Here is a 13,145-nt window from a genome sequence, read left to right as displayed (position 1 = left end):
TTCGGCCGCTAGCATAGCAACATAAGCTAACCCTTTGCTAACCTAAGCTAAGCTCCCCAGAACACACTGTTCGGCGAAACTGAAGCAGCCATGGATTATTTTGTTCGTTTTTATGCGGATTGTGGATACTTTTGGACATAAACGGATTACTTTTGAACATAAACGGATTACTTTGTGTGGAATATATGAGCAATTTTCGGAATTTTCGCCAACCCGGAAGTGAGACGGTACACCGGCTACGACGCGATTCTACGTACTGTGAGTAACAATGGATAATTTTTCATAAGCGATATTGTACAAAATATATATTCTAATACTAAACATTAACTAAGCGTTAGATTATAAACAGTTTTAGAGCGTTTGAGTGCTGCAGCACTCTGTATCGTGTCGGATGCTACCGGAGTTGGCTACGGTAACCTAGCTTATGCTGTCGGACTATATTGGACATAAATATGATATCATAACGTTCATATTTGGACATGAAATTTAGTCATTGGAATTTTCTGGTCTTGCTGTAATATGTGCAGCATTGTTGTTTGTCGTAGCTCCTCGGTTTCGTGTAAGGAATTTGTTGGCATGTTAGCTTAGTTGGCTAATGGTGTGTGTCGGGTGTGGCATATTTAGACATGGGTGTGGTGCACTTGACATACCTTGGATAAAGCTGAATAACTTTTCAATGCTTGCATGGATTTGCTCCATTTTTTCTGTGTTGTTAGAAAAGACCCTAGCGAAATTTATTGTAATTTCTGATACCACATTTGAATAACTATGTGAATATACATTCCAGTCATGTTCAAGTTCAAGTCAGCATTTGTGACATTCCTGGCATATTAGCATCTGCAATAGAGGCTCTAAAATAAACCAAATTATGTGAATATGATATTGAAGTGTATTAATATGTTCCCCCAACTGCCTACTTCAGTTTGAGCCATGAATGATAATTTTCCTATATGTACAACTTGAGATATCTAGTTTTAATGTGAACTATGTCAAAAATGTTAAAAATGGCCACCAGGCGTGCGAATCTGCAGTATAAGGTTAACCAGAACACAATAGATTTCAACGCAGTACTTTCTGCTCAAACGTTAAAGCAGTACGTTCTTTCAGTAGGTGACTAGGCAGTATGCTACAACCTCAGACATACTATGTCTGCCATTTTACCTACGTGATATGACATAATGTCACATGATCATTGCTAAATGCTCCAGCTAAATCATGGGATAGGACAGTGTGCTGCGGTCACATACTTCAGTATGGCTCGCAATTTAGTAAGCCATCTGGGTACTTTTCGCTTACTGTTCAATGCATATTATGTATGCATACTTCACATAGGGAAGTACGGAATTTCGGATGGAGCCCCATATGCACGTCAGATGAAGATTCTAGTTAAGGAACTGCAAGATATTTAGGGAAGATGTGTAGAGATACTATAAATTGTAGTAAAGTCCACAGGGAAGAACAGCACGTTTCAAACGGAGGTCCCTCATCAGCTGTGCAAGCAAAGTGGTAAATGAATAGGAGGAGGAACTAGTCACTGCTGTAACCCCTGTGTGAAGGTGAATCATATAATACCCCAATGTATGCAGAAAGTGAGGATAAAGATTCACCTACCTTGGTAATAGATGTGATGTGATTTACCCTTCCTATAGTCTAATTTTAATAGTTCCAATCAGCTGCAGCATTTCAAACATATCAGAACCAAATTTCCCTGAAATGAAATAGCATAGAAATAATCACATATTTGATACATTTAGTCCATTGTCTTGTTTATTAATAATAAGTACATGTTTTTTTCCCTGCAGTGAAGAACTCAACCGAGGCCATTATCATTCCTCTGAAGAACGGCATCATCTCCATCACCCGTGTCTGAGTCCACCACCCACACCCACACACCTCCCTGTGTCCTGATTACTGATTATCTGCACCTGCTTGTTATTCTTTGTTCATCCCTCTGTTTTAGCCCACAGTGACGCTCATCTAGTTCAAGCTGACTTAAATAGTTCACATGTTTTACATGTACAAGCGATAAATGTACCGTATGCTGAAATTCCAGTATGGAACTTGAAAGAACATGAAGATGTTAGGAATGTGTGTTTTAAAAATACTACCTTTAAATAAAATGTATGTATTTAAATTGTGTGTGAAGGTAAATCATATAATACCCCATGTATACAGAAAGTGAGGATAAAGATTCACCTACCTTGGTAATAGATGTGATGTGGACGACTGAACGAGATGGTCTTTGGGAATGGAACATCATTACAGCACTGCAGAGTGTTGCTTATATAGTCTCCCCCTCCCTCCTCTCTGCTGATGCTGACAATACTGCGCCATGAATGATCTATCCCTGCAAATAGATGTTGGCTCCTGCCCACAGCCAGAGGAGAAATGTTGTGTTTTCTAGGAAATTGAAACAGAAAGAAAATGTTAATAATACAGTGACTGAATTTCACAAATGGGAGTTTACATCCCAGAACCAGTTGACATACCACTGAGACTGAAACAATGTTGGGGTGGAACATGGATTATTTATTGAATGCAGCATGTAGTTAGAGGTTTTAGCAATCTTATTCTTTATAGATGAGGCTGATATTCAAACATGTTTATTCTGTCTGTGTGTAGATCATACACAGGATCAGTGGTGTGCACACATAGACGTCAGGTGGTGCTAAAGCGCCACCAACTCTGCCCTTTATCAACGAAAGTGCCCTTTTGAAACTTCGATTTTTAATAATTATTATTATTATTTTACTGAGGTCGGTTTTAAATGATCTTTTGAAAACCTGAGCGATTAAAAACAATGCCCTGAAATGAGCCACTACCTCACACACACCCGACCTCTCTCTTCCTTTAACACCAGATGCGCTGCAGCAGCAGTTCAGTTCAGCGAATGGAAGGAAGCGTCTTCAACACAGCACACACGCTCACAGATAGACTTCTTCTCCCGTGCCCCACCAGCCAGGTCACATACACATCAAGTAAAATCGTACCATTTGCCCTCTAAGCCCAATGTGCAGTAAAATGTCTCATACAGCACCAAACTACTAAGCATTTTAGCCGACTGGTCACCTGATAAACTAGTCGCTCTAGCCCAAATCAATGATAGATAACATGAGGACGACCACATACAAATGATTAAGGTAGAGTTTGCAAATCTGTGTGTTAAGGTAAACGTCTTCTGTTGTATAGGTTTTGTTAGGCAACATAAATTAACACATTCGTTTGTGAAAGAAGAAACGGGAAGTTCCCCATTACCTGTGAAAAATGCCAATCTGCATTCATGTAATGACAACAGTCAGTAGCCTATAACTCCTTCTCGTATTTTTTGGTCTTTTTACTGTCTTAATTGTAGGCCTATATTGATTTACTAATTGCAAAATATATGCAACAAGGACTGCAGACAGTGGAGGATAAACAGAAGTTAACTGAAGGACTTAACAATGACTGTATGTAGTTAATATTGGATATGGATTTTATCAGTTGGCGGTGTGACTTTTTTTCCATTGAAAACTCACGTTTAGAGAATGTTACAAATAAAAGTCAAATTTCATTCAACATGCGCTTGTAATTTTTTAAATAATGAAGTGTTCCACGTGCGCTAAAATTATATTATATTATTATATTATATTATTATATTATATTATTATTATATTATTAAGGTAGGTGTGTATACTACATGACTGTTGGAGGACTGCATAGAGGACCTGTTATGCTGTTAACACAGGTCAACAATGCAATGAAAAGTTTTGGATGAGAAGATCCATTCAACTAGCCAGAGACACTAATAGCAAATAAGTTTAAATAAAAACAAAAACAAATAAATTTAATAACAAAACAAAAAAAGTGCAAGAAAAAAATACAAGGGGATATGGAAACAGTATATTAAGGATATAACAGTACAACAGTGCAGTAGAAGTAGATGTATGGGGATAATTCTGTAGCAAAACTTGAGAGCGTGAATGACCTGATTTGAGCACTTGTAAAACAAAATCTGTACGTGTATTTTTAATTTGAGAACTTGTAAATTAAAATTTGCACTTGTATTTTTGATGCGAGAACCTGTAAACTAAAAGTTGTACGTGTATTTTTAATTTGAGAACCTGTAAACTAAAAGTTGCACTTGTATTTTTAATTTGAAAACCTGTAAACTAAAAGTTGCACTTGTAGTTTTGATGTGAGAACTTGTAGAATAAAAATCTGAGCGTGAATGTTAAAAAATTACACCGCACAACTTCAAATCTGCTCTGCTCGACTTTTGCAACACATATCTCAGTGTACGTGTTGCAAAACAGATTAGTGCACTTGTACGGAGAAGTGGGCGGGGCGGTGTGGCGGTGGGCGGGGCAGTGGGGGATGAACAAGAATCGTGACTCAGCTTATTTTTCGCTGCAAAAAGGAAAGAATCAGAGGCTGAACAATTACGGATAATTCCATCTATGATGGCACAAACTAGCTAGTGACAAGTATTTTTCTAATAATTATCATTATTTTTCTAAGCAAAGAAACATTATAATGACATTAGATTCAAGTTTTCATCAAGTGCCTTTATCGATCATATTCTAGTATTGCTGTCTAATACCATTTGCCATGCTTGTGTAATCCTATAATTTGAATGTCACTATTATTCCTGGTCTCTTTTCCGAGGGGTGGGAAGAAATATAGTTGGGTTACAAGTAAAGTAGAATTATCTTTATTTCCATCCGAACAGCTCAGGACAGGATAACTGGTAGTAGCACACGCTTCTTCTTCCTCTCTCTCGTGCGAGCACCAGGTCCAGCTCCCATGGTGTCCCTTAATTACGTATTTTCCGCTAATTTTTCCCCACGCTTTGAACCATACAGCTTATAATGTGGTGCAGCTTTTCTGTAGATTTTTCTTCACCCATCAGGGTGAATCAGGTGGTAGTTAAAGTTGTAAATAAATGAAGAAAGTGCTCATTTTCATTTAGCACATGCAAGTAGCCTATAACTCCTTCTCGTATTTTTTGGTCTTTTTACTGTCTTAATTGTAGGCCTATATTGATTTACTAATTGCAAAATATATGCAACAAGGACTGCAGACAGTGGAGGATAAACAGAAGTTAACTGAAGGACTTAACAATGACTGTATGTAGTTAATATTGGATATGGATTTTATCAGTTGGCGGTGTGACTTTTTTTCCATTGAAAACTCACGTTTAGAGAATGTTACAAATAAAAGTCAAATTTCATTCAACATGCGCTTGTAATTTTTTAAATAATGAAGTGTTCCACGTGCGCTAAAATTATATTATATTATTATATTATATTATTATATTATATTATTAAGGTAGGTGTGTATACTACATGACTGTTGGAGGACTGCATAGAGGACCTGTTATGCTGTTAACACAGGTCAACAATGCAATGAAAAGTTTTGGATGAGAAGATCCATTCAACTAGCCAGAGCAAATAAGTTTAAATAAAAACAAAAACAAATAAATTTAATAACAAAACAAAAAAAGTGCAAGAAAAAAATACAAGGGGATATGGAAACAGTATATTAAGGATATAACAGTACAACAGTGCAGTAGAAGTAGATGTATGGGGATAATTCTGTAGCAAAACTTGAGAGCGTGAATGACCTGATTTGAGCACTTGTAAAACAAAATCTGTACGTGTATTTTTAATTTGAGAACTTGTAAATTAAAATTTGCACTTGTATTTTTGATGCGAGAACCTGTAAACTAAAAGTTGTACGTGTATTTTTAATTTGAGAACCTGTAAACTAAAAGTTGCACTTGTATTTTTAATTTGAAAACCTGTAAACTAAAAGTTGCACTTGTAGTTTTGATGTGAGAACTTGTAGAATAAAAATCTGAGCGTGAATGTTAAAAAATTACACCGCACAACTTCAAATCTGCTCTGCTCGACTTTTGCAACACATATCTCAGTGTACGTGTTGCAAAACAGATTAGTGCACTTGTACGGAGAAGTGGGCGGGGCGGTGTGGCGGTGGGCGGGGCAGTGGGGGATGAACAAGAATCGTGACTCAGCTTATTTTTCGCTGCAAAAAGGAAAGAATCAGAGGCTGAACAATTACGGATAATTCCATCTATGATGGCACAAACTAGCTAGTGACAAGTATTTTTCTAATAATTATCATTATTTTTCTAAGCAAAGAAACATTATAATGACATTAGATTCAAGTTTTCATCAAGTGCCTTTATCGATCATAGAACTTTCTGGAAAACAGTGACCCCAGAATGACCCCAGTCCCTATAAATAGATCCACTTCCAGCAGCCTAAGTAGAAATGCTGTGTGTTCCAGGAAAACATAACTGAAAGAAACTGTGTGAGTGACTGACGAGCAGGACAGATGTATGTTTAATCTGAGATTCACCTTGGAATCAAGAGACATTTCACAGAGTCTGGAATAAGTGTAGGGTTGGGACACTGTTAGATGTACTCTGTAGGGTTTAAGGTTTTTAACAATGTGACTTTATATGTGAATATAATATCCAAACTTTACTCTTTCTCGCAGGTGTTAGTAGAATTCTTCAGAAAGAAAATTTGAAAGTGTGAAATGATTCAAATAAAGCTGAAGAAGACAGCAGGAGAAGCAGAGACCTTCATCTTTACTAAACCAATGTGAGGTTCTTATTAACATCTTTAAATGAGAGAGGACAGCTGTGTACTCCACACCAGATCATTCGTTAAGTTAAGCTAGAGTGTAAGACACAGATGAATCTGTTATTTTCTTTAACTAGGACATTTATTTGTCTGTGGGTGCAGAAACAGGAGCTGTTTACACAAATGGTGCCAGAGACTGTCAGATCAAAAGTGTCTTTATTGTCTTTATTATCATGTTATTAAGGTAGGTGTGTATACTACATGACTGTTAGAGGACTGCATAGAGGACCTGTTATGCTGTTAACACAGTTCAACAATGCAATGAAAAGTATTGGATGAGAATATCCATTCAACTAGCCAGAGACACTAACAGCAAATAAGTTTAAATAAAAACAAAAACAAATAAATTTTAGACAAGAAAACAAGAAAAGTACAAGAAAAAATACAAGGGGATATGCAAACAGTATATTAAGAATATAACTGTCACGGTACGGCGGCCCCCTACTGGTCGCCCCCGTCTACAGCAGCAGCTTGTCATGTGGGTGTGGCGTTGTGTTCGTCCCTCAGGTGGGCGGAGCCCGCGATCCGTCTCACCTGAGGGTCGTTTGTTCGTCTATATATGTCTTGTCTTTGTACCAGTTGACTGCTGGTTATTATATCCTTAATTCGGATCAGTTCACGGGTTTTGGTTTGCGCACTTTACATATTAAACCATCCTATTTCCCTGAGACTTGGCGTGATCGCTTCCATTTATTTTCGCTCACCCTGCCCGTCACAGAATAACCAGCCACCTTCGGAAGCCGCCAGTCTCCTTTGCTTTTTCCTTCGTTCGTGGTCATGTCTCGTGGTAAGTGTTTGTCTGCGTGGTGTTTTATGTGAAGAGCTTCGCCGTGCTTATGTGTTTTGTGTATGTGTGTAGCACGGCGAGGACCAGGGCAGTCTGCCCTGGGAAAGCTCTTCCTGTACATTGTTTGTCTGTCTGAAGAGTTTCGCCGTGCATTAGTGTTGTGAGTGGCACGGCGAAGACTGGGGCGTCTTCCCCGGGAAACTCTTCATGTTGTGTGAGTGTAAAGTGTGTACGTGTGAACGGGCGTCTGGATCAGTGTGCGTGCTCGTGGTGTTGAATGTTCAATGTTTGTGTAAAGCGCGAAAGCCGCTCCTCACTGTCGCCTCGCTCCCCGTTGTGTTGTGTTTCATGTGGGGAGTGACTGCGAACACGAGCGGCGCGTCGCTGTTATGTGTTTAAACCGAGCGCGCATGTGTGGGTCTCGTCCGTTCGTCGTCTGTACACCGTTTTTGTCTAGTCTTTGCGTGTGTGGTGTTCTTGCGTGCCCGTGATTATGTTGAATGTAATTCCACACATGCTCCTCCCCCTTGAGTGTGTGTTGGGGGTGGACCAGTGATGGTCCCGTGCCACGGGGAGTGGCACGGAGGGCGTCGCTCCTGAGGGAGGCCCTGACCAGGAACGTGGGGGGTTCTCCTGAGCAGGTGGAGGTCCCCTGCTAAGACGGAGACCCCTCCCCCATTGTAAGGGGGATCAGGGCAGTGCGCGTCTATGTTTTGTGTTGGTGTGTGTGGGTGTGTGTGTGCATTTTGTGTTTTATGTGCAGGTGCCTCTCCCTGGCGGTGGATCGTGGCAGTCCTGGACCTTGTGGGGGTCTCCAGCCGGCAGGAGCCCCCTTATGTTGTAGGGTGACCGGAGCCCGGTCGGAAAGAGCCCCTCCCTAGAGGGCTGGGGCCCCCGGATGTTTGGGGACGATAGGGCTCTGGTCCGAAGAAGCTCCTGCTGAGGATGGAGATCCTCCCTCCTGCTCGGGGTGACCAGGAGGCCCTTGGGGGCTGTTCCCCAGCCCGCGATAAGGGTGCTCTGGGCCTCGGTCTCTGGCGCTCCTGGGTTTGGTGGAGGAGTCCACCTCGTAAAGTCAGGCTCCGGCTGGGGCTGACTCCCCAGGAGGCTGGGGTGGCCCCTAGCAGAAGGCAGGGGCCAGCTCAGGGAGGAGGTAGGTCCAGGAGGTGACTTAGCCACGCCCCAGGGAGGTAACCTGCACACCCCGGACGGACACGGAGCCGTGGCCCGCCGTCCTCGCACCTGTGGGGCTATGCGGCTTAGGGCCGGTTAGGGCGTGAGGGCCCTGTGACCGACCGGGGCGTGGTTTTGTCTTGTTGACGGCCCAGTCGGTCCAGGGTCCCGCCCAGGTAGGCGAGCTAACCTATTTGTGTTTTGTGTTTCAGCTCCGGGACTACAGGGGGTGTGTCCCTTGTCCCTGCCTGCCTGCCCCTTTGTTTTGTGTGCTGCTGCTGTAGGCCGCACAGCCGGTGGAGGGGAGTGCGGCTTGGAGGGGGGATCTGTCACGGTACGGCGGCCCCCTACTGGTCGCCCCCGTCTACAGCAGCAGCTTGTCATGTGGGTGTGGCGTTGTGTTCGTCCCTCAGGTGGGCGGAGCCCGCGATCCGTCTCACCTGAGGGTCGTTTGTTCGTCTATATATGTCTTGTCTTTGTACCAGTTGACTGCTGGTTATTATATCCTTAATTCGGATCAGTTCACGGGTTTTGGTTTGCGCACTTTACATATTAAACCATCCTATTTCCCTGAGACTTGGCGTGATCGCTTCCATTTATTTTCGCTCACCCTGCCCGTCACAATAACAGTATAACAGTGTAGTAGTAGTAGATGTGGCTTAGACTCAAAAGTTTCTGTGCTGGATCAGTGTGATTCACACACACACACCAGTTATTGTATATGTCCTGGATGGTGGGGAGACTGCTACTGGTGATGTCACACTGCTACGAGGTAAGTCACACTGTTACTGGTAATGTCACAATGCTACTGGTGACGTCACACTGCTACGACGTATGTCACACTGTTACTGGTGATGTCACACTGCTACCAGTGATGTCACAATGCTACCAGTGGTGTCACACTGCTACCGGTGATTTCACACTGCTACCAGCGATGTCATACTGCTACCAGCGATGTCACACTGCTACCGCTGATGTCACACTGCTACCAGGGATGTCACACTGATACCGGTGATGTCACATTGCTACCTGTGATGTCCTCTGCCATTTGTATCACCCCCTCTAGTGATTTCCAGCTCTGACTGGTGCAGTTCCTGTACCACAGTGTGATGCATCCTGTCAGCAGTTTCTCAAAGATCCCCCTGTAGAAGTTTAACAGGATGCTGCTGTTCACACCAAACATCCTCAATCGTCTCAGGATGTAAAAGATTTGTTGAGCTTTCTTTATCACAGTATGACCAGGACAGATCCTCAGTGATGTGAACGCCTAGCAACTTAAAACTGCTGACCTGCTACACCTCTGTACTGTTTATGTAGACAGGGTGGTGCTGGCCTCCTCGCTGTCTCCTAAAGTCCACTATATCCTCCTTAATTTTACTGATGCTCACAGAGAGGATATTTTCCTGACACCAGCTGGTCAGTGATTTTACCTCATTTCTGTAGGCACTCATCATAGTCCATGATGACGCCCAAGATGGTGGTGTTGATGTAGCCCACATCAAGTTAACCATAAAGCACACTCCTCCTCTGCAGGACTTGCCTGAGACCTCGGTTCTGTCGAGCCGTCGTTACAGGGCCGTCAGGGATAGACAGCTCCGGCCACAATTCCGTAAAGGAACAAAAGTTTCTCGTATGCCGTTCATAACAGATCTGTCCCCGCAGGTCATCTAGTTAATTCCTCAATGACTGAACATTGACTGAAGCCGGATTGAGGAAAGAGTAGGTTTGTAGCATCTGTCGGGTCCTGCACAGCACACTGGCTCGCTATCCCCGCCCGAGTGAATAAAGGACCCAGGGAAGAATGTCTGCCACGAAGTCCGTAAAAAACACTTTAATAATTTCACTGGGAATGTGAGGTACAGAGAGCTTCCAGTCTCCTCCTCCTCTCCCTCATGGTACTGATGAGTTGTGCTAGGCCCTTAATACGCAGGAGCTCATTCCCTGTGACTTTTTCTGCTGCCTTCATCACTTCATCCATCATCTTCATCACTGGTTTCTGGTGGATGAATCTGCGAGTTTGAACTTCAACTACTCTGGTCTTCCCACTCAGGTCACTCAGGAGTTGGACGACACTTCTCACTTTACTCTGAAACTCAGCTACACACTGTCTCTGCTCCTTCACCTGCTGGATTTCTTTATGGATCTCCTCCATCTCATGCAGCTTCTGTCCGATTTTGAACTCTAACTGGACAATCGTGAGCATGTAGTCACACACTTTACTTTGGTACGTTTCCACTTCAGACTCAGACTCTCTCACCTCCTCTTCTGCCTCTCTGATATCTGATGACGCTTGAGACATTTCTACTGCACCAGCAGTCAACATGGCAGCCCCTGTAAACAGAGGAGGTGAATTAATTATTTTAACCAAATGCACACATATAAAGTGTATGTGACGGTGGCGGAGCGGCGAAGGATGAGACACGGAATCCTTCCTTGGCGACAAACGTCACTTTTATTAAACAGATATAGCGCCGTTTAGCGCACAGAAAACGTATACACAAGCACACAACATGCAGACTTAGACAACGACGAGCACAGGACACTGCGCGAGCGCACATTAAGTAGACAAACCACACAAGTCCCGTGTGATAATGAGAGGAGCCACAGGTGAGACGGATTATCACAAGACACAACCACCATCACGGAGATCCACAGACGTAGACGAGTAGACGTAAACAACGTAAACACACGCCCAAAAGGGAGGGGCCGGGGTCCTCGCCGTGACAGTGTAATCTTGTAAAAACAAAATCTCATCTTCATGTTGTATAATTTAATTAGTAATAATTGTAATTCTTACCAGCAATCCATCCAACAATTGGTATAACAAAAAATCTCGCTCCAACTCCTGTGACTATGTCAGCATCACGTGTCCTCTTCTCATGATTGCGTTGAATTTCTTGAGCTGAGCCCAGATTGTGTCTGGCCTGCTCTAAAGCAACATAACTGTCATTCATTAACTTTTCATTAGACATCTGCTGTGTTAGCAAGTTACTTAAGGTAGATTCTGTATCTCTTATTTGCTGTTCACATTTTCCTTCAACTTCTGTAAGTTTCTCAATGTGTTGATCCAGACCCCTCAGTCCTGTACTGGCTGCCTGTTCTGACTCCTCCAGACTCTGCTGGGTCTGCACTATCTGCTGTCTGATGGAGGTGTAGTTGGAGCACTGTCCACTAATGGGATCTACATCTGCAGCTATGAGGGACTCGTAGACTCTGGTCATGGAGATGATGCCGTTCTTCAGAGGAATGATAACGGCCCTGGTTGAGTTCTTCAGCAAAACCCTGCGGAGAAGCAGACATCTTTAGATGTCTTAATAGGTCATATTTCCACTTTGTTACTTCTGTGTAAAACCCAATCAGGTTCTTAAGTAGCCTGCTTACCGAGATGAAAAGATGTGGATCATATTGACCTGATAGAAGAACAAACGTCGTGACTTATTCAACAGGGATTGTTGATTATTTCTAATTCTTTCATAAATATGTATTTATTCTGTAACTGCAGACCACTCGCAAACTTTAAAAGATAGAAACGATAAACAGTGTACTTTACATACTTTACATAAACAGCGTAGGCTACTTTACAACGATAAACAGCGTACTTTACATGGAAACATCCTAAGACCATTGAATAGTCTATAGCCGTCCTCTCAAGTTTTTAAGTTCAAATAAAATACCACAACGTACAGGTTTCTCCAATGTAGACTACAATGTAGGCTACAAATGTTTCAAAATTAAACTTCCATGTTGAACAAGATTATACGCAAGGCTCATTGATACACAGCACGCAGTAAGAAATTATTTAAAGCATTAATTCATGTCGAAAAGTTAATACAACTGTTTTTCAACTCACTTGGTTGATTCGCACTCTTCTGTGCTGCCAAATAAGTTGTGCTTACATGAGACTGACTTTGTAGTTGGTGGGGCAGACGGACGGGCACTTTCAGTTTCACTTTCATTTCAACACTTTCTGTCTCAGACATCTAAGACATCTTCGTTGCAGGGGCGGACTGGCATACATTACTACCGGGGATTTCCGTAGTCACGCTGCTGTCTAACGGTGTTATTACCTCTCCCGCTCCAGTCAGACTAACCTGCTCAGCGCGGCCGCGGACTGAGCCTGTAAACACATGAACGAGTTGGACCGGGCCGCGGACTGAGCCTGTAAACACATGAACGAGTTAGACCGGGCCGCGGACTGATCCTGTAAACACATGAACGAGTTGGAGCGGGCCGCGGACTGATCCTGAACGAGTTGGACCGCGGCCGCGGACTGGGCCAGCTGATGCGGGCTGACGGTATGCAGCGGAGATCAGAAAAAAAACATGCGCACATAAAATATCTGTAGGAACATCTAACATCTGACTAATTTATCTAGAGAACTTATAATATATCAAGGTAGCTATCTGACATGTTCACATTTTACCAACTCCGAAACGAAGGCAACAGTAAAATGTATAGTCTGTCAGTTTCCAAAAAAAAAGAAGCATGTGTATAATTGCTCTTAGAATTTTATTGATTTTTTTTTTGTACAAGTG

General features: G+C 42.6%; 2 protein-coding genes across 4 annotated transcripts in view; both read right to left on the bottom strand.

Annotated features, from left to right (window-relative positions):
- The window catches only part of LOC143517748 (uncharacterized), a 76,043-nt gene extending 73,695 nt beyond the window's left edge, over positions 1 to 2,348 (bottom strand). For both annotated transcript variants that reach the window (XM_077010534.1, XM_077010532.1), the window contains exons 1-2: positions 2,201 to 2,348; positions 1,612 to 1,708 (exon numbers count right to left, since the gene is read on the bottom strand). The gene's annotated coding sequence lies outside the window, so the exon portion shown is untranslated. The remainder of the gene's footprint in view (positions 1 to 1,611; positions 1,709 to 2,200) is intronic.
- Positions 2,349 to 6,789: 4,441 nt separating this feature from the next.
- LOC143517751 (uncharacterized) lies at positions 6,790 to 12,761 on the bottom strand. 2 transcript variants are annotated; one of them, XM_077010536.1, is made up of 4 exons: positions 12,461 to 12,761; positions 11,992 to 12,020; positions 11,408 to 11,892; positions 6,790 to 10,941 (listed from the first exon to the last, which is right to left on the bottom strand). In XM_077010536.1, exons 2-4 carry the CDS (start codon positions 12,012 to 12,014, stop codon positions 10,451 to 10,453), a joined length of 999 nt encoding a protein of 332 aa, XP_076866651.1. In that variant the 5' UTR covers positions 12,015 to 12,020; positions 12,461 to 12,761; the 3' UTR covers positions 6,790 to 10,450. The 2 variants fall into 2 exon arrangements, with proteins under 2 accessions (XP_076866651.1, XP_076866652.1); XM_077010537.1 differs by lacking the exon at positions 11,992 to 12,020.
- Between the last annotated feature and the right edge of the window lie 384 nt (positions 12,762 to 13,145).

The sequence above is a fragment of the Brachyhypopomus gauderio genome, chromosome 6 (assembly GCF_052324685.1).
Source record: "Brachyhypopomus gauderio isolate BG-103 chromosome 6, BGAUD_0.2, whole genome shotgun sequence".
Classification (NCBI taxonomy): domain Eukaryota; kingdom Metazoa; phylum Chordata; class Actinopteri; order Gymnotiformes; family Hypopomidae; genus Brachyhypopomus; species Brachyhypopomus gauderio.
This window is presented reverse-complemented; position numbering and strand designations above follow the sequence as displayed.

Coding starts and splice junctions, on each gene's coding strand:
- LOC143517751 (XM_077010536.1), bottom strand. CDS start 12,014: ATGATCCACATCTTTTCATCTCG. Junction 11,893..11,991: donor ATCCACATCTTTTCATCTCG/GTAAGCAGGCTA, acceptor GCTTCTCCGCAG/GGTTTTGCTGAAGAACTCAA. Junction 10,942..11,407: donor AATTGTTGGATGGATTGCTG/GTAAGAATTACA, acceptor CTCTGTTTACAG/GGGCTGCCATGTTGACTGCT.